Source organism: Melopsittacus undulatus, chromosome 3 (assembly GCF_012275295.1).
Source record: "Melopsittacus undulatus isolate bMelUnd1 chromosome 3, bMelUnd1.mat.Z, whole genome shotgun sequence".
Lineage (NCBI taxonomy): Eukaryota > Metazoa > Chordata > Aves > Psittaciformes > Psittaculidae > Melopsittacus > Melopsittacus undulatus.
The window spans coordinates 37561508-37582991 of record NC_047529.1 but is presented as its reverse complement, the minus strand read 5'-3'; the positions used below and the strand labels follow the sequence as shown (position 1 = coordinate 37582991).

The window sequence follows — 21484 nt, the reverse complement described above, 5'->3', positions numbered from 1 at the left end:
GACATTTACAGGAAAAGAAAATCTATTCCAAAGAAGTGGATGCCAAGATCTGCTTCCTCTATTTCTCTGCCAAACTCCCTGGGCACCACCCTCTCCCAGCTTTATTTCCTGGACTCTCTACAACTCTCAACTCACCTCATTCCAGATCCCACCCTTCCATTTCCTCATCACCCTCCTTCTCCAAACACAGACTCATCCCTGACTTTATCCCACCCCTTGTGCAGATGTTCCCTCCTCTTTCTCTCTCTCTCATGTGCACAAATGTTGTCCACACCCGTTCTCGTTCTTCACTTATCCCCAGTGCCTTCACCATCTGGGGAACACTTTCCATCTCTGAAACCCATTTCCAGTTCCAAGTCTCCAGGTTTTTGTTAGCATGAACTGCTTTACTGTTCTGCACCAAGCCTTTGACTCTGTTAATCCCCCAAAACATATACACTGCAGATTCATCCTGCTTTACCTGCTTCTGAAGCCAAGCATTCTCCTTTCATCTGCTCCTGACCCTGTTCCTTCCAAGCCACACTGCTCACCTTCACACACCACTTCCAATACCATGAACATCATTAACTTAGAAAAAGTGCTTATATACTACATAAGTTATTAATGGCCAATCTGGAAACAAAGAGTATCAGTAAAACCTTACACGCTGTAATAAGCTCAGAGTGATTCTGCTCAGTGGACTAGACACAGAATTGTGCGAGTCTCAAGTACAGATAGTTTAGGACACCTATGTAATGTATTAAACTAAGCTCTTTGTAAGGACATGAAGTTTTCTGCTGAATGAGCACAAGATCAAAATTGTCATCACATCCCAATCCAGAAACAGTTTCCCCAAGGTCCTGCCTCTTGCTAGCATTTATGCAACCCATCTGGGTATGTCCTCTGCAATTTGCTGCTCAGAACCAGCAGCAACTAGGCAGAGGAGACACTGTTCTGCTAGAGGAGCTGCAGTATTTACACCTTCTCTTTGCTCCCCCAATCTTATTAAATGTATTTTTACAAGCCAATCAGTAAAAGGAGCAATACAGGCTATCATGAAGCCCTGATTAGGTGACCTACCTGATACAGCTCAGAGCTGGGTCATTCAAATTGCTGATGATGCCACAGCAGCAACCTCTGCCCTGCTCAAACCCTCCTCTTTAGACTAGCATCTTTCCCTTATCTCCTGGTTCCCAATCACTTTGCTTCCCCCTCACACCTCCTTCTCAAGCTGTCCAAGCTCAGTAAGTAAGTGGGCCTGAGCAGAAGTGTGTAATCACTAGCCAGAGCAGATGCTTTTCTCAATTCCCATCCATTGGCTGCCATCTGAGTACATACCCTTGCTGCTCTTGAAGTGACTGAGAAAGGTGGACCTCAAAGCCACATTTTAGAAACAGATAGGAAAATTAAGAGGCAGAACTACTTGGACAAAAATTACAGAGAAATAGTAATCCAATCAGAACCATCTTGCAGTCCAGTCACAGGATGCTGCTTCCCCTATGATCTTCAACATTCCTTTCAACCCAAACCATTCTGTGATTTACTGCTAATTAAACTTGTAAGGCTTTCATTATATTTAGTTTCACAACAGAAATTACAGCCTCCTTTCATTCCATGTATTGTTAAGATAGACAAGAAGTCCTAGCGATCACAGCTGTAAGATTTGAGGCATCAGTGATCATGTCAGGTCCTCGTATTTAAACACAAAAGTAGTCCAGACATCTCCAAATCCAAAGAGTCTGTCAAAACAGTGTCTGAATAATTTTTCAGAACATTAAACCTTCCATTTACTCACAAGAGTGAAGTGAGGAAGACTCCAGCAGTATTTTTATACTACATGCAGAAGAGGCATATTGGTGTTTAAATGCATCCACTCTATCACAACTCCAAGAGTCTTCAAATAGTGCTGGACCTGACACCCACATTGGGAATTAGTAGTTAGAAACTAATTAGATCCAAGCCTTCTTGTTCAACAGCAAGGACATCTTGCACCTCCAAGCCACCAAATCACCACAGCTGCTGTTGAGATTTATGCTGTTCAGATCTAATGGACAAGTTTGTGGTTCTGATCGGTCTTGAAGGAATACATAGCAGATCCAAGGTGCCTGTTACATCCAGTAGGCATTTGAAATCACGAGTTTTCTGTTTGTATAATCACATCTGTGAGAGTTAACAGAACAAAAATCTTACCTCTTTGGGTAAAGATGTTAATTTGTTTCTATCGGCATTCAAATTGTTCAGCTTCTTTAGTTTTCCAATGCTCTTCGGCAATGACTGTGCAAAGAAAACCAAAAAAATATGCAAACAGAATTTACAAATTCAGGGTCAGAAAAAAACTGTTTTCATTTAAAATGAATAGACCAATCCATTTTCAAAACTGGAATGTTGTTACCTTTGTTACTACCAGGCCTTCCAAAAGATATCTAAGGGTTTATCTTGCAGAAGAAACATCCAAGGAATATCAGTTTCTAATACAAATTCCCTGATGAGGTAGTTATCTCTGCACTCAGATGACAGATGTGTAATAGCTGTGTACAAAAGTATGTATGCAGAATGCCCATACTATATAACTTTAGGATCCCTAAACAGCTAATTGATAGGTAAGCTTCTAACTTAGGTGCTATGAATTGACCTCCAGAAAGGCATCCTTTCAACAGGCTTAAGCTCCTAACTCAACCAAGCACCAACCTAACCTAAGAAATGCTCTAACCTAGACCTTTATACTACTCTCCAAGTGTGAATGTCATGTGAAAGCAGTTTCAAAATAATGGAAGGAAACACTTAAAGGAAGGAAGTCTGAGATTTTACTTTAATTGACCACATATCATAGTGAATACCTGGTTGGAGATCAGCAGAGCAAGGAACACCGCAGCTCTGCGGTGCTTGGGGCTTCTATTCAGTTTCAGCAAGCCTGATCCAGATAACGTACAGCAAAAACTGGCACCACCACCATACAGCACAAACTCAGCATTAAAAACACAACAAAGTAAGTGATACTTGCATTCCACATGCTTCAATTCCCTTACTGGCCATGAAAGATTCAAGAGTGAATATGTAATTGCTTAAGCCTTTGGAAGGATGGATTGTTACTACATACAACTTGATCTTCAGCATGCATTTAACAGGTAAGAAATAAGATGCATTTATAGGAAACTTGCTACTTAGCAGCAGCAAGGGTAACTAATCTTACAAGCTAAGTGATTCAGCACTTAGCAGCAAGTCTTATTACTGCCAGCAATTTGAGCAGCCATGATCGTGCTTACCTGCAGCTGGTTTTCTGTTAGAACCAGTTCAGTAAGGCTTTCGCATTCTCCAATTGAATCTGTTAGTTGAATAAGTTTGTTCTGATCAACCTTCAGAATGGAGAGCCTCCTCAATTTTCCTGGAGAGAAAGAATACATTTGTTTAGTTTAGTAACCTCTGATACCTATTTGAATTGCAGAGAATTTTACTGCTGCAAAGCTTTTAGAAATACTCTAACATAATTTTTTTCAGGTTAAAAAAAAACAAAAACAATCAAGCAGTGCTTCACTTTGTGCTTGAAATATTTCTGCAGGTTTCTAGCATCACTGAATACTTACTATTAATATTCCTATATAATATTTAAGTATATTGAATTGTATTAAAGTTACAATCTGAATGATAGCCCATGCAATTTTCAAGGAGGTATCTACCCAAAGGCCTATAAAGAGGAGAAAGTTATCAGTGATACAATGTTTATTAATAAAAAAGTATTCAGAGAGCACCTACATTTACTCATCCAAAGTAGCCAAATGGAACCAAAGTGACAACCCAAATCCAAACAGAACCAAGATCTCCTTGTCCTAACACAGAACCCAGTTAGTCAGACATGAAACCCAAGTTTATTTTCTGGACTAGAAATCAAATTTCTTCAAAGGCCTTCTCCCCAGGAAGGACAAAATACTGTTTCAGAGCAGAAAGCTTGCATTGTTCTGCTCCTTTTCACCTCTTTTTTGGTCTTCAGTGCAAAGCAAAGGAGAGTGCAAACAGAGAATTCAAGTGACATCACCAGCTGCTGACACCTCCCTGCCCATGCCTACATGGTACAAAATAGCCTAATAGGCTGGCACATCAAATTTGCTGATGCCAAATCACGAAGAGACAGGTGATACACAGAAAGACAGCAAACTAAACAGAAACCTAAGGTTCAGCAAGAAGCACAGTTCTGCACCTGGGCAGAACAGATCTGTGCACTGGGTACGGGCTGGGGAGGAATAAGCTGCACAAGAGCCCTGCTGGCAAGGGCTTGGGAACTATGCTGGGCACCAGGTTGAACATGAGTTAGTAGTGAGCTTTCACCAGAAATAAGCAAACACTGGGTGGACCACATTAGGAGAACTATGGGCAGCAGATAAATGGAAGTTACTATATCCCATCTACCCAGCACCCATTAGGCCACATCTGTAAAATCATACTTCAGCCTTTCAGGAAGTAGATACAACTCAATTTCTGATGTACAACTGTACTGGCCAGCTCAGATCATCAGAGAGGGCTGCTACAACTCTCTACCAAACACACACTAGCCAACAGTAGGACCCATAGTAGTCACCCCACTCCCCAGGTTTAACTTCTAGAAAACTATTTTGCTTTTCTTAGGCTTATATAGCATACGGAGGGAAGGGGAATGTTTGTTCTTTTCCACAATCCCAGTTAAACCACATTCACAAGTCCTCCTTGAAGAAGGCAGACTCCTGCAACATAAAACTCTCCAGAAAAAGTTGATGAGAAACAATCTCTTGCTGACTACTTGTCACAGCTACTACGAGGTTAATATTTACCTTAAAAAAGGCTCTGGTAATGCTTCAGAAAACATTCTTCAGTTATTAAACCTGTTATAAGGGGTCACACAGTGCAAGGTTGTAGTTTGGATCCTCCCTCAAGGGTGAGGTGTAATGGGTTGCAGCTGGAACAGCCTTCCACTGGGTTCAGTATAGGATTAATCATGTGCAACTGAAGATAATTACACATCCCCATTAAACAGGACATTTTTTTTTTGTAGTGATACTGTCAGTCAGTCTTATCAAGACCCACAGCATGTTACAAGCTACAATTTTACAATGTTATGATATTGACACGGACATGGTAGGAACAGAGGACATAATAACTGTCATTTTGTTCAGGTAGGTATCAAGTAAAGACCAAAAAAGGATTACAAGGTAGTCATTATGCAGACAATTAAAATGTGAAATTAATAGAGCTATGCTTTTCATACTAAGCAAAAAAAAAAAAAAGGAAAAAGAAAGACAAAATGCTGAGGCAAGCTCATCTTTTGCACAAAAGGACTTCAAAAGACCTGAAAACAAATTACTTCCAATTTAGAGTGGATTAAATGGTTCTGTGTGATAGCATGTACCTTGTACTTACCAATGCCATCAGGTAAGACCTGAAGTAAATTTTGAGAAACAAGCAAGTCTGTTAAAGAAGTCAGACCACTAATTTCTTCAGGAAGGCATTCCAATTTATTTTCAGAAACATCCAGACAAAGCAGGTTTTTCAGGTTTCCTACTTCCTGTGGTACAAGGAAAAAAATTTAAGTCATGCCCACACATGTAACAAAGCAATTTGAAAAATGTACCATGGCAATGAAATTCCAGAAAGAAAAACATTTCTCTGAATGACCTCTGCATTGGCCATTCTTTGTATGACCTTAAAATGCAGAATAAAGTAAATAACTACATTTTACATATGACAAAACAAGTGATCCAGACACAGTTCCTTATTCTATTAAGACTGGCTTCAGAAGCCAGGCAAGGTATGCTAAGCATACCCAGGCAAGCACCAGCCAAAACTGGAGTTTTCCTCAAGTAAAGACTGCAAAGTTGTTTTTTCAGAACCAGAGATTATCAACCTCCATGTAATTAAAAGTCTGCCCCTCCCAATTAACCCTAGGCAAATTAGGATTAGTTTCTTCTGGCTGATACAGCAACATGCCATGACATCTAGGGATTTCATATCTTCAGATCTCCCAACTGCAACAAATGTAGAAATAGGAATAGGGAGTGTTGCTCTAGCAAGCATATTTGAACTGTCAAATTACACTGCCATCATCTACAATTATCAATGATTACTTAATGTATTTTTTTTACAATGGTAATCCAACAATTAGCTTAAAATTCTGACAGAGAAATGCCTTTGTCCCTATTAGCCATCAGAGCACACTCCCATTCCCCATGTATACAGATACCCCTATACACACTCCAGAATAGTTCTCATTTTAGTCATCCAAATCATATTCCAGAGAACAGAATGGCTGGGGCAGAAGTGTCCTTTACTTTTACATATATAAAGTTTTCATACAGTGACAGCCTTGATCCTAACTGACAAGATCATTCCTTTTATTTTAGAAATGTTTGCTTCTCAAAGGAATCTTCCACTAAACATACACACACATCCCCTTTATCCTACAAGTTCATCTTTTGGACATTAAATAAAATACACAATAATGGCCAGCTTCAAGAAAAACAGCTGCTGAAGTCACACTCAACCTTTTATGAGTGAGTATCAATGTTTAACTACATCTACTTAAAAAATTATTAGGCCAAGCCAACGGTAACAAAGCCAACAAAGCCCACTAAATTGTAGCTCATTTCCAGGTAACACTGTTGACAATGAGATCAATACAGCAAATAAAAGCAAACTGCACAAGGACTGGAAGAAAACAGGTTTTCTCTCTACAGAAAAACTTTATCACAGTTCTTAAGAATTTAGAGCACTGTAAGCTTTAAATGCTAAGGCCCCTCATCCCATGACTGATGTCAGATGGGGGATTTGCTTGCAGAGATCAAAATTTCTATTTATGGCAACAGTTCTGTTATTGTACTTCTCCAAAACACTGTATTTGAATGGATGAAGGTGACTGAAAAGAGAAAAAAAACAACCAAAAAACAAAAACCAAACAACCCCAATGATTCATCCACAAAACTGTCAAAACTACAATTCAGATAGATACAAAAGGTGAGGGTTAGCTCAGCCAATGAGTAGCTCCCTGATAATTGAGAGTGTTATTGGCAGATGTGTCATCCTTTAAATTGAACAACTCCTTTGTCAAAATGTTTAAAAGAAAATGTCTGACAACATACGATACCATGTACAATCCCTTGCAGAAGAACCTACAAAGAGAAAACTCTTACACATCCAAAACCAAACCCTGGCAAAGTGAACTAAGAAAACTACTTGATTTTAAATCACCTCCCTGTAAGAGTGAACAAAAAGGTTTTGTTTGAAAAGCATCTTCAAAACAGCATCAGTAGAGCTCATCTTTACCTGAGGTATTTCAGCTAATTGGTTTCCATCCAACCAGAGATCTTTAAGATTGAAAAGTGCACCAATTGTTTCTGGCTATAACATAGAAAGTAATAATGTTAAGTAGTATAGGAGCTTCCAGTAAAAACCAAATGACCACCCCATAATTACAGTTTGAGCAACCCAGTCCTTACTCCAAGCACTACTTAGAGGTACAATGGTTAAATGCAGCAAGGGTGACTGCAAGCATTTGGGAACTCCATCATACAAATTAATTGCTATAGCTTAACAAGCTATCACACTTTTCCTGACATGCACTAACAAATTATATGCACACTCTTAATCTACTGCAAATCCACCATTTGAATCACCTTAAGGGAGATGATGGGTATCTTTTGGTAGATCTATCTCCCAGAACATTGAGACACTGCGATCCTCAACAGTTTGCCTCAGTCCCTCCCCAAAGATTCCTACTCCCACTGTGAAAATAGCTGAGCTTTCATCTGTGCTCAGCCCATCCAGCTCCCTACAGAAGCCCATGCATTCATTGCAACTGCAAATAGAGACAAGAGTCCGTGCCATTCTGCTCCTTTTTCTTTCTGTAGGAAAAACCTGTGCAGTGCTCATATTTTCTAGAGATCAGCTGCAGCTCTGTTGGGTAAAGTAACATACTGAACAAGACTAAGCAGATACGGGAAGTACCATCCCACTGCCAAAATACATCTGTACATATAAAGCCGCTCCCTCCATAAATTTTTCCTTCTTCAATTTTGAAAATCTTACACATATTTAATCTAAATGATGCATAAAACAAGACCAGTGTGCACTTTCAGTGGTATGTTCTCTTACCAAGTGATAAAGTTCATTGTTTCCTAAATCAAGTTCTTCTAGTCGCTGCAGCTGGGCAAGTGATCTGTAAGATAAGTCGAAACAAAACCACATCAGTCTAAACCAACAGAAGCCCCATATATTTGAATGAGCTCATTTTACTGAGACTTGTATTTCAAATTACAATGTATTATAGACAGACAGTTATTTTACTGGGCATAAACTATTTTCAGTAATATCTTACTGAAAAAAATAATTTGGTTTGCCAGTGTAATGGTATGCCCTTTAAACATAAAACTTAGTATAGGCAATCACATAATTATTCTTTATTTTAACCATCAGTCCCTCAGGGTGGACAATGACACAGAGTTTAGTACAGTTGGTTAGATTTATTTTTAAGGGAAATCTACAGTTCCGCAACTGGATAAAAATTCCCTATAGTGATCATATGTAATGGTGTGATTCAACAGTCAATAAATCCATCATTTATTTCTTCAACATGATCTATCTGTTTCTGAAGTATTTTAGGTTGGATTTGAGGATGCAAAGAGATGAAAGCCCATAAGGATGCAAAACAAGTTCTTTGAACATGAGCATACACAGAGGGCCATCCTTCTATTTTAAAAGCAGTCTGCTGCAGAGCTCTTGCTTACCTTCCCCAAAGCCACAGTAGCACAAAAGCCAAGACTTGCCAGCTACATTATTGACAGTCAGAATTTTCCAGAAGCAATAAAATGGTCAAGATTTATGATAGCTTTATTTTGACACTGCATGCAAAACCTAGCTAACAAATCTTCTGACCACTGACATTTAAAGTGCCTTGTTAAAATAGTAACAGCTGCAACCAAGGTACTGGGTAGACTGACAGAAAAAAAAGGACCCCAAAGAAACTAGGGAAGGGATTCTGATTAAAATAGGTTAAATCCATTACAGTATTCACTAGACTATGCAAAAACGCACAATAGGAGTCACCGAATCCATTGCAAGAAGCAGACAGGTCATAAAGGAAGAAAAATACTTTAATAGATAAAGAAGAGGCTTCTTCCAGTCAGCTGGAAAGGATCTCCAAAATATAAGTTATCTAATTAGCCTTACAGAAGACCACCAATTCCTCTGTCGTAATACAGACTTCACAGAAATATCTAGCTATTTTTCTTCCCCAAAAATTACGGAGGGAAGAGTCAGACTGCAGACATCAGTAGTCCTAGTTTGTCACCAAGGCTTTGATCCCTTGGTTTTGGAAGCTTTTGGTTACTTAGCCCCAAACACAAATGCTTATTTAAATGCTGTGAAGGTCTAGAGTGGAAATCTCTCAGATCCTATTACCCTACTTTCACAGTTATGAAATTTCAGCATAAAAACAACCCAAACCACCATTCCCACTGCTGATGTGCTCATTCAAGGTGTGCAGGAAGAAACATTTAGCACTTCAGTGTTCTATACAGAGTATTTTTATAGAGCAAAACCAACTGATAAAGACTACATGCTCCTGCTACTAACCAAGTACAACTCGCTGTATGAAATACAGCTTTGTTTTCGTGGCACCTAGTTACATCCATTACATGTTAATTCCCACAATTTTTTTAGCTGTCATTCACATTCGTATGTTACCAGATTTTAAGACTAAAAACATTTTATGTTAATACAATTAAACACATGAAATGTCACTTACTCAGGTAAATATGTCAGCAAATTTTCTCTAAGTTCCAGTGAGGCCAGGTTATAAAGACTAAAAAAGAGAAAAAGAACAAACCACATTTTGATGCAATCTTACTTTTTATATTCCACACTTTCAGAAGAAAAGTGCATGTACACAGTTTAAAACGAAATTGCTGTGAACCGATTTTCTTGTTTTAGTTCATCATGTGAAAGGCAGTACACAAAGACTGGAAGATTTTGTTTGTTTCTTTGTGATACTTCAACACATTAAAGATAGAAAGTAAACAGAAAAAAACACCAGTTTCCATTTGTTAGAAGGTCCGTAGCTCCAAGTTACTGAATAGAGCATGTTCAATATGAATTGCATTTACTTACTCACTTTCAGAATCTGGCATGGGCTACCAAAGTTACAGAGCCTCAGGTAAAGCCATCATTGTTCTAATGACGGTGCGCTCATTACTGTAAGTGACATTACGTTTCTAAGCGGCTCACTTACTCCATATCCCAGGCTTTTACTCACGTCACCATAGCAACATTCAGATTTTTCAAGGGCTTATTTATGGCTAAATGGGACACAAGGAGTCAGACATTATCCCAACACTATAATCTGCTCTAATCCTCCAGCAACCCAGGGAAAAATAAAAATCAGATATGGTGACTCCAAATACATAGTTTCCTACAACAGAACATTGCAGGGATGGGGGAACAGCGTGCTTGGGCTTAAATAAAATCTAGATTAAAAAAGAAATTCTACTAAATTTGAAACACATGTTAAGGCTAAACCCAAAATGTTTTTGTTTGTACACCTTAGGAAATAAAACAAAACAAAAAACCACTACATACTTAGACCACATAAAATTGATTTGTTTTCACTTCAGACAATACAAACATACTGAATTACAGGATCACTAGTTAGCCACAGTAAAAAAAAAAAACCAGCTCATAACCTGACTAAAACTGAAGAATTAGTTTTTAGGGTGGAAAGATGATTTTTCACAGATTGACTTTGGACAGTGTTTGAAAAATACATCCTTATTTCAAGCACCTATTTCATACTGCATTCAGAAAACAATGAACAATATCTCACAGAAGCTTTGATTACAGCAGTTCCCTCCCACTTTTAAAATAAGCACATTCTACCCAGCGCATTCTGTATTCCTACAGAAGTACAATTAAAACATACCATATAAGTGAAGATATTTTAGTAGAAGCCCATTACAAATCCAATTAAAAATAAGAGAGAATAACACTGCTTCTGCCACTAAAAATCATTTGACAGAAACAAGGTAATAATGAAGCCAATAACACAAGAGAAAATTCTCTCACAAAAATTTTAACACAAGCCAAGGTGAGACATGGTATCCAATAGCCTCACAGAAACCAAACCCGTGGAGTGGGACTGCAAAAGGGTGATGGAAAACAATTTCTCTCCAAGAGGAACACGGATCTGCTTTTACATTGCCACCCACACTCACAGACTACCATTACATTTTTGTTTACAGGTATTCTAGAAACCCATCCCAATCTAACTTTGATTTTTGCACTTTCTCTTCAAGCTCATATTAGATCATTCACTTTTATCAAGAGAATACAAAAAGGATGCACAAACCACCAAGCTGACTTGTAATCTTGTGTTTTACAAATCACCCTGCATCTACTTATCTCCCTCCCCATCATGTTGAAGTGCCAGTGAGTAAAATGGTGCAATCTTCTAATTTCTCTTCTTACATCAGACACCACTTTGGCTGTGGTTAAACAAAAATCTTTGTCAGCAAAATCACACTCAACAGCAAGAACTTGGGAACCACCGTCTTAACCAGCTCCATCGTATCATTAAACTGGGGCAAGCCAGCAAATCAGCTCATGAAATTGATCCTGCTTAAAAATAACTCAGCAAGAGTAACACAGATTCCTAATCCAACATAGAATAAATCCTCTTAAACACCTGGGCCAGTATAACAGAAGGTGCAAGGCAGGCATCTGTACTGCCCAAGCCAACAATGTGATAAGGACCCACAGGGTAGCTGTGCCCCATGTGGACACCCACCAACAGCTCTCTTTGCATCCAACCATGTACCATGCATTTTGGTGGCCAGATGCAGTCTTAGGCTAGCTTCTCTTCTTATGGGAGTCCGCTGCCTAGAAGATTATGCTCTCATATCTAATGACACAGCTTTTTGGAAATGTTTTAGTCTACGCTATTCTCACCCACTGCAGGCTTGCTACTATATAACTCTACCCTGAACAAAACAAAGACACTGCCCTTCACCACTTTAATCTATCCTTTCGACTTCTTCCAAGGTCCTGAGTACAAACACAATGTAAGCAGACCCCAAGAGGCAAAATGAAGGTTCCCACCAAGTAATGTAAAATAGAGACCAAGTCTATGAAGCCTATACCAGCAAAGTTACCCCATTAGACTGAAGGATTACGTTCAAGGACAGATCCATCTGAAACAGAGGCTACAAAATGAGAAATCATTATTACTCTTAAATTTCAACTAGTTCCAGAAGCAGCTCCCGGCAAGCCAATGTATGGTATTGAAACACCAATCTTCAATACATTACAGACCAGAGGTATAGGTCTTCCCTAAAGGAGAAGACTTCCTAAGAAGGACTTCCCTAAAGAAGAAGACTTACCAAAAGGTTCTTAACACATTTTATGTTCACTAAGATTTTTCTGGTTTCAAGGTATTTCAAGGAACAGGATTTCTATTAATTTGCTGGGAAAATACTACGTTATGTGCTATTTTTCAAATATGTCTTCTAATTTAATAACACGTTTCCCCAGAAAGTGTAATTCTTCCTCTTCTCAACTACAAACAGAGATTTTTCATAATACACTAAATGAAATAGTTTATTCTTTTCCCTAATCATGATCTTCATCTAGGACAGAAAAATAGCCTTGGGGATTACTTGCTTCAATCCATAAGCATCAAGGCAACAGTAATCTAGTCTACTCAGACAGGAGACACAGTTCCATCAGTGACTGTTCACCTAGTGCATTCAGAAACACAGATGTACCATAGAGCATTGCAGGCTACTCTCCAACACAAACAGTCCTCATTCCCCTCCCACAATCAACAGAAAAATGTACAAGCAAAATGTCATATTCTAAACAAGAAAAAAAATAAAGCCCTAAGTACTTTTCCATTACTACTGTTGTAAGGACCTACGTCACCAAAGCTTGTAGAAAGCCTTAATATTGTAACAAGTCTCACTGCAAAACCTACCACACAAACCTGGAATACTGAGCATTGTGTGAGATTACTGAACACAAGGCAGCAACCAAATTAGGTGAAGGATGCAGCAGCTGAAATAATTACAAAGTTTTCCAACTCAGCATTCCAGATAATTTCTGATGCAAGGGTGGAACCATATCAAATGTGTACATTTGTGTACATACTGTACATATGTACATATGTGTACATACTGTACAAACAGTAGGGCTGAAAATGTCACTTTCACTACAAAACAGATACACTTCTTTAGTGCTGTACCTCAAGTCATGGAAGGTATTGTTATTCACCTCAAACGAAATGAATGCAAAATCAGTAATTGAGAACAAAAATAATAGTGGCAAAGTAGTCCCTAAATGCTTGAAGTGCCTTTTCAGAGAACTCCTGTCAGGCTTTGAGACAGAAACTCGCGATCCAACATGGTCTACAAACAGAGAACGCCACAAATAATACTTCGTGTCAACTGCAGTGGGCTCCTCCAAAATAAAGGTAGACTAGAACCAGCCACCAGGATCGGAACCAAAGCATCATCATCGTCATCTTCAAAGCAAGCCAGTTTTTCTTTGGATGAATTACAAAGAGATTATGAGTGTCAACATGTTCTATGAAACACCCATTTCAAAAGCAGCTGACTCTGGACAAAAGCAATGCACTGCAATAGGTAAAACAACATCAACTGTGGTTAGAAAAAATCTAGATGAAACAAAAAATGAGACAGAAGAGAGGATGAAATTACATTTTCAGTGTGCCACACACACATTAAATACATTCTGTCTTGTAAAGTTATAAAACACAAAACTGAGATGAGTTACCTTAGTACTTAAACTTTACCAGGAACAGCTCCATCATTCCCCTAGTCAAGGGGACAAAAAGCCAGCCTTAAGAATGACAACAGACAACACTATATAGCCCAGTCCTGCAAACACAGCTCAGAGTACCTTGAGGTACACCAGCAAAGGCTTCTGAGGAAAGTACTGGAAATCAAGTAAGACACATGCTATCTTCTTGTAAAAATGAAGTTAAAATACTAAGGCAAAAATAGAAATGTGCAAAGAGCTAGGAGAAAATGAAAACACATAATAAAAGGACTAATGTAAAAACTAAAGGTGCTTAGTCAAAAAAGCTGGACAACAGTCTTCTCTTATTTGAGCAGTAAAAGTCACACACTTCATGTCAAGAGCACCACACAGCTGAGCATGCAAGACAAGAAGTCAGGCTTTGGGAAAAAAGGAAGCAAATTTGAAAGAGATGAAGATGTAAAGCACCTGCAGAAATGTGTGGCCCCATCTGCACCCTTTCCAGCAAGTTTCACCTGGTATGGGGAATGTAAAATTCCAAACAGTTTTTCCTGACATCTGTAGGACTGCAAAAGAAGGGAAATACAAGAGAACAGGCATAGTCCGCACATCTATACAGAACACGGGAAGATGCTATACAATAAAGATGGCTAAGGCGAGAACACAGTACAGATTCTGAATTTGGTCTGCTACTAGCTTTTTATGCAGCAGTAGCAATGGCTACCGAACAAGTCCAAGGATGCAGCATATAAAATCCACATTCTGGCGAGATCCACCAGTTCCAAAGGAGTTTAGTTCACTAGGCCAGCATCTGAAGACTATTGTTGCTTTGATAACGCCTACCCTGCATCTCTCTCTCTACACAGCACATATACATTCATTGTGACACTGGAAAGAAAGGGAGTTTAAACTAGGCAATTAATTTTCTTTTTAGTGCAGAAAGGAACATTCAGGTTTTTCTACCTATTAAGGGTCTTCCAAGAGATAAGTGAATTGTGGTACTCTGACAACAGCATACAAAATGCATGAAACTAGCCATATTTACATTTTACAGCCTGTCCCCACTGCCCAACTAATACCAACAACATGCATGACCCTACCCCAGGACACACCAGTTGGGTGACTAGTCACTCATCTGACAGGATGCTGTTAAGCTACTCTCATCCCACAATGCTTCTAGCTGCAGACCAACAATTCCTTGAGAACCTGATATTTAGCAACTCTTCCCCCCCCCAATAAAATGACAGGATCATGGGATGCAGCATTCCCCTTCTACTCCACACTGGTGAGACCCCACCTGGAGTACTTCATCCAGTTCTGGGGCTCCCAACATAGGAATGATGTGGACCTGTTAGGGCAGCTCCAGAAGAGGGCCACAAAGATGATCAGAGGGCTGGAGCACCTCTCCTGTGAAGGCAGGCTGAGAGAGTTGGACTTGTTCAGCCTGGAGAAGAGAAGGCTCCAGGGAGACCTCATTGCAGCCTTTCAGTAATTAAAAGGAACTTATAAGATAGGGACAAACTTTTTAGCAGGGCCAGAACAAGGGACAATGGTTTTAAACTGAAAGAGGGTAGGTTTAGATTGGATATAAGGAAGAGCTCTTCTTTTTTTAGGAAAGAATTCCTAAAGAGAGGAAGCTCTCTTTTCTCAAGAAGACTACTTCTCAAAAAAGCCTAACTTCAGCTTAAAGCTTCCACCCCCACCTCCGTCCTTTTTGTTTAGGTACCCTTTGGTTATGGAAGCCTGTTTTACAGTGTGAATGATAAAGAAGAGCACTAATGAATTTTTACAAGATTAATCTGACAGAATTTAAACAGAGAGACCTTATGCCCACACCATGCAATAGGGGAGAGAGATTTTTGCAAATTCTAAGCTACAGAATCACAGAAATTCTTCCACAAGCCAGAAATTACAGGAAGTATTGATTTCCTAAATAAGGGCACTCATCCGTTTCAAAACAATCTTCATACATGTGAAGTCCTACGTTTCTACCTCAGAATATAAAGAATGCTGTAAAAAAATACTGCAAAGTAATGTTAGCTAGGCTTAATTTTGATGAAATTGTCACTACATCTTGCCACTATTGTTAAAGATAGATGTAATCTTCAAGAGCATTCCCCTTCCCTTTTAGAGACAAAATAACTTAATTTGTTGTTATTAATTAAACACTATTATTTCCTCTCATGTTTAGGTGTATAATGGGTAAGGAAAAGGCACATGAGGCCTTCCTTAGCAGTCTACTTCTGGAGTTTGAGAAGCAGGACAAGTATTCAAGTAAGAACAATTTTAGTAATAAAATTTGAAAGTAAGAATTATGTTCCTAAAACTTGCCATTTTCTATAGAGCTGAGAAAAGTGAACACAAATTACGGGAGGAAAATAGCCCAGAGAAGTTGTAAATTCCCTTTCCCTGGAAGTGTTCAAGACCAGGTTTGTTGGGGCTTCAGCAACCTGGTCTAGTGGAAGGTGTCCTGTTCATGGCAGGGAAGTTGAAACTAGATGATCTTTAAGGTCTCTTCCAACCCAAACCATTCTATGATTCTATGAAAATGTTCCTTCCCTGGAAGACTGATTTTAAATAGGCACAAAAGAAATTAAAGTCAGTTAATTTTGTTGTCCTACCCTTAAACAGCAAAGACACTGAATGCCGGAGGAAGAGTATTCGCACAGCAAGTTAGTTGAATTGATCCGTCACTACCATTAATTGGCTTATAAAAAGCTACAGATCTTCCACAAATGAAAACAGAAGGATAAAGAACATCAGTATCTTATCAGCCACTAAGTGGAGGAAGGACAAAATACACAGCCAGTAGCACAAGTCACATCCAAATCTTAAAAACCAGAGGAAAGTTCTACAGTTTATGGCCAAAGAATTCCCTAAATATGTAACAGAGGTAGTCTAAGCTTCTAATTAAGCCTAGTTTTCTACATAAACTTGGGTTTCAAGTTGCTAAGATCAGTTCTGCTATTTCTGTCCCACTCACATGCAGCAACAAGCATGGTCCAAAGAAGAGACAGGAACACTGAACTCCCTATGACCTTCAAAAAGAAGAGAGCGATTCATAATTATGGCTCAGCCTGTTCCCTTTTGAATGCTTTAACTTAACATTCTCCAATTTGCTTATCAGGATTACTGAAACAGGTTGGGGAGGCTAAGCCAATTCACTATTACTGCAAGATTTAATTTTTAAAATATCTTCCATTCATGCAACATCAACCTTCAACAACTTAATTTAAAAAAAAATGCTAAATATACATCAAACAGCTCTTCCTTGTGCAACATACAAGATGCAACATCTCTTACTTAAAGGCCAGATGGCACTGCATTCACTATTATATTCTTAAGCAGTGTTCCTGAAATAAACTTTGGAGTTCCTTAACATTCAGTTTCACAGAATCATAGAATAGTTAGGGTTGGAAAGGACCTTAAGATCATCTATTTCCAACCCCCCTGCCATGGGCAGGGACACCTCACACTAAATCGTGTCACCCAAGGCTCTATTCATTTAACAAACAGCTGTGATTAACACTGAATTCTCTACCTACTCAAACTCCACAAATACTACTTCTCATGCTAAATTCAGATAAGACAGAGTGAGAGCTTCTCATATTACCTGTACCAGCCTAGCCAGACAACCTACAGTCTTTCTCCTACCTGTTTGCAAGAAAAGCCTCCCCATCACTCTTTTTGTATCATATAAGACCATATATTAATCAGACATTATTAAGCTAAACTTTAGAACAGAATTACATTGTCTTGTTCCACACAATTTTAAAAGCATTTTCCATTACATGTAATGCTACCAGATGTGTAATCTAGACTTTAGGCATCCTAGCACGCACTAAGGAAAACACACAGTCAAGGACTGGACCATGAATTCACCATCAGAATAAGCATGCCATTCTGATCTGCTTCTTGATCGCCTGTATCAAGCACATCACCCTTGCCTATGAAGGCCTCTTTTCTCCAGCTACTCCTATTCAGATCAACATGAAAGATTCTGAGTTCAGAAGTGGCTGCAAATTTCCAAACCTCTAGAATTAAACACATATATATATATAAACGCAACCACACTCCATGACTTCGTTTCTCCAACACAAGAACTGTGGATATTTGTCTTTCTGCTGCTTCTGAAAAGCATGCCTATAACAAATTTTTCTGCAAAACAATGCTCTTACGTGCAGTAACATATGTTCTATTCATTATGTTCACTGTCATAATGAAATGCCTATTTCAACATTTTACCTGCTAGCTGCAGATGTTAAGAGGAAAATTTCTCTGCTTACCTGGTACTTCCCTTTCAGTAGTAAGGTCCACAGATCCATTCAGCCTGCTTGCAGCTTGGGGGTAAACCAGACTCATCAGTCATCGGCATCAGAAGAATATCCTTCCCATCTAAATAAATTCACCCCTCCCCACATCAAAAGTTTCTAAAGCTAAAACAAAGCTAGTCTACTGCATCACAGACTATGCAGTTCTCTGAAAAAAGAGAATGGAGGCTGTGAATGATGGGGATACTATGGATCATGATATTAATTACTATGATCTTCAGTTAAATCCTCAGGATTTGGAGATCATATACAGATAGTCACCTACTTGGGCATTTTAGAATGGGGGGAGATAAAGATAGTATATGGAAGAGAAAAGTTTTTTTAGTTGCCATGCTAGAGATCAGACAGGGAACTTCCATTCCAACACATTCCTACTTTAAACCTTAGCATTCAGAGAAAAAGAGGTAATCCTTATCTTTTCCAGGCACAGAAGGGACTGCTGAAAAAAAGGTGAAAGCTAAAATCTGGATATGAATTAGATGTTTGGTGTGCTGACAGACAGCAGGCCTTAAATCATAATGTCAAGCACAATAGTGATGCTCTGCACTTCGCTTCAGCCATTAACAAAACTTGATGATTTTGTTGTCCTCCCAGACCCTAACAGGTAACTGTCTTTTTCACATACACATTTCATGCTGGCAGGACTGTGTCTTTTGCCCTTGTGAATCACACATTTGAGAATCCAGTGCTAGATTAAGCATCAGAGACTCACATAAAAAGCTTTCCAAAGAAGGTACCTGGGCTCCGTTCAAGCCTATGAACCACAAATAAATAAGCAAACATACAAAACTGACACAATCTTTCTTCTCTTTCTGGACATCAAGCTGTGAGGGCATTGTATGGATTTCTTAAGTTCCTAAATCCTTGCTGGTAAAAAGCCAACATCACAGAGGGTTGGTGGGGAACTAATCCTTAAGCCAACGCTAAAGAATGAACACATATGGACAGAGAAAGTGCTGGGGACAGACAGACATTAAACTATTCACACTACTGTACAATATGCGCTAGGAAGACTTACAAACACCCTGATTTACCCAAATATCCCTACCTAAAAATACTCTGGTTTTTTAATTGCAAGTAAAAGTCATGCCCTGTTTTGTATGTAGCATGAATGAGGAAGTATTGAAGAAAAATCCGGGAAGCAAGTGGAAACTCCTAAATGCTACCCACGCTGGGAAGAACAGGTTATGCTTGCTTGCTGGGCAGCTGTGCAGACACACGATTCTGCAGAACAGGCAAAGAAATTAGACTTGCTCTCATTAGGCTGGGAAACATTGTAAAAGGCCCTCCCACTCTCAGCTTAAATTGTGTAACTTTTTTCTCTGAACAGTTCACCCAGCAAACAGGACAATTCCTGCTCCAAGCTGCACCCACCTAATTATTAGCTAAAATATCTCACATGAATTAGCATTCACTGTTTCACTCCAGATAGCAACCACACCAGGAATTAAGAGAACACAAACCACAGGGAAACACAAAAATTAGCATTCATAATATTAAGACACCTAGCCTGTTATCAAGTCCTAAAGCAGTATGTCACACATCATTCTAGTATGCCCTAAAACAGTATATGAGCTTAAAAGAGGAATGCTTTATCTGACTGTCAGCACATATACCAGCACTGGATAAGCAGACTTAAGTGGTCACACAGAAGAAAGAGAAGTTGACATACACCGAGCATGGCTGTGCATAAGCAAAAGAAAGGACAAAAAGTTCAAAGTAGGCCTTGCTTATGTTGTTCAAATGTCCAGTTAGGACTCTCAAAAATACTCCTTTCAGCAATGTAAAGAAAAAGTATACAAAGTCTATACATAAGAATTCTTAATGGCACAGTAAAAGTATTCACAGCAACTCTACGTATCAATGGTTTGATCAAGCTCAGACACTGGCCTGAGACAGTGAAGCTGAACACTGGAATTCATCTTACACATTAAACCATGAAAGTAACAGATTGGATATCTGAACCTACGAGGAAGACACATTTCCACTAATGGTTCACTGCAAGGCAATTCAAGTCTGTTATCTGCCATTAGGAAAAACTTCCTACCTAACCTTCCAAGCATTCCCATTCAGAAAAATACTTGCCATTACTTTTGTTACTTTGCCCTTTTAGGCAGCAAGGGAAATTTGCAATGCCACAAGATTTTAAATAGGTAGCTTAAAAAAACTAAAGTGACACTAAGTACATACTGTATTACATGAAGATGAATTAGAGATTTCACTGTCTGTATTAGACAGTTTCCAGACAAGAGTATAAGACTGTAAGAATTTAGGATGCATTTGCCTAAGTATCACATACTGTAGTGGCCAGAAGACTGGCAGCAAGCACAGGGACTTCAAGCTCTTCCCCAAAACAAGCCCAGCTGCAGCAGAATAAACCACAAACAGTGTTTGCTCTCTATTTGCCAGCCCTCATACAAAGCACATAGGTCCAGCCTATTCCATCAAGTAATACCATTATTATCCAAAGCACACTAAACTTCAGTAATGCATTTGCAAACATAACCAAACACCTTTAAGAGCCTTACTTGGTCTCTTCAGCAAGAAAGATACAATTAGAATTACTTTATTTTCTAGCATTTCTTGTGTCCCAGCAAGTGCAGAGGGAAAAGAACAGAGAAAGGAACAGAAGAGCCCCAACAGGCAATCTTTGGAGAAGCCACAGTGTATTTCACTGCTTTTACCAAACACCAGGCAGTCAGCTGCACCACGAAATTCACCTGCAATAAATGATGAAAACTTTGCAAACTGAAAAAGGAAAGGTGCACTAGTTGGTAGCCAAACTGGGAAACATAAATCTATTATTTATAGATATAATGCTAAAAATTTGACAAAATTCACTCATAAATGACCCATAAAGACTTCAGGTTACAGTTCTCATTGGATACAAACAAGACCTTCCAGTCACTTTCAGCTGGATCCCTTTCTCTCTGTTGACAAGACATTCCCCAGCAGACTTCAGGAATAGTTACACTTTGGGTGGACACCCCATGAGTTCCTTTGTGTTAATGTCAATGTTGGAAAGCATGCATCTTTAGCCCAGGCTTACCACTGACTACCCAATTGCCATATTCCTATTTATAGTGAACACCTTATAAGCCAAAGACAACAACCCCACACATTTGCTTGCTTCTTTAAGAATGAATCTGATAGCAAGAATTTCTGCTAAGGAGATTGAAGTGGTTTTACAGAAGTACCATATTCATATTCTAGAGAGCTAACATGGGAGAACCTCCCAGGTTAAAGCAGGCCTGTCAGACTACTCCTCCATGAGAACTCACCAACACTACCACAAGCATACAGCTCTTCCTGAAGCAAATGAGAATCCTTTCTCATTTTAGCTTCAATATCAGGAATCACATACAGATGTCAAGGGAGGACAGATTACA

The 21484-nt window shown here is 39.0% G+C and overlaps 1 protein-coding gene across 2 annotated transcripts in view; it reads right to left on the bottom strand.

The window, feature by feature from the left end:
* The window catches only part of LRRC1 (leucine rich repeat containing 1), a 75319-nt gene that overhangs the window by 19565 nt on the left and 34270 nt on the right, over positions 1-21484 (bottom strand). For both annotated transcript variants that reach the window (XM_034060617.1, XM_034060618.1), the window contains exons 5-10: positions 9743-9799; positions 8092-8155; positions 7264-7338; positions 5365-5509; positions 3243-3361; positions 2170-2253 (exon numbers count right to left, since the gene is read on the bottom strand). In XM_034060617.1, the coding sequence (XP_033916508.1) occupies positions 2170-2253; positions 3243-3361; positions 5365-5509; positions 7264-7338; positions 8092-8155; positions 9743-9799 (544 nt within the window). The remainder of the gene's footprint in view (positions 1-2169; positions 2254-3242; positions 3362-5364; positions 5510-7263; positions 7339-8091; positions 8156-9742; positions 9800-21484) is intronic.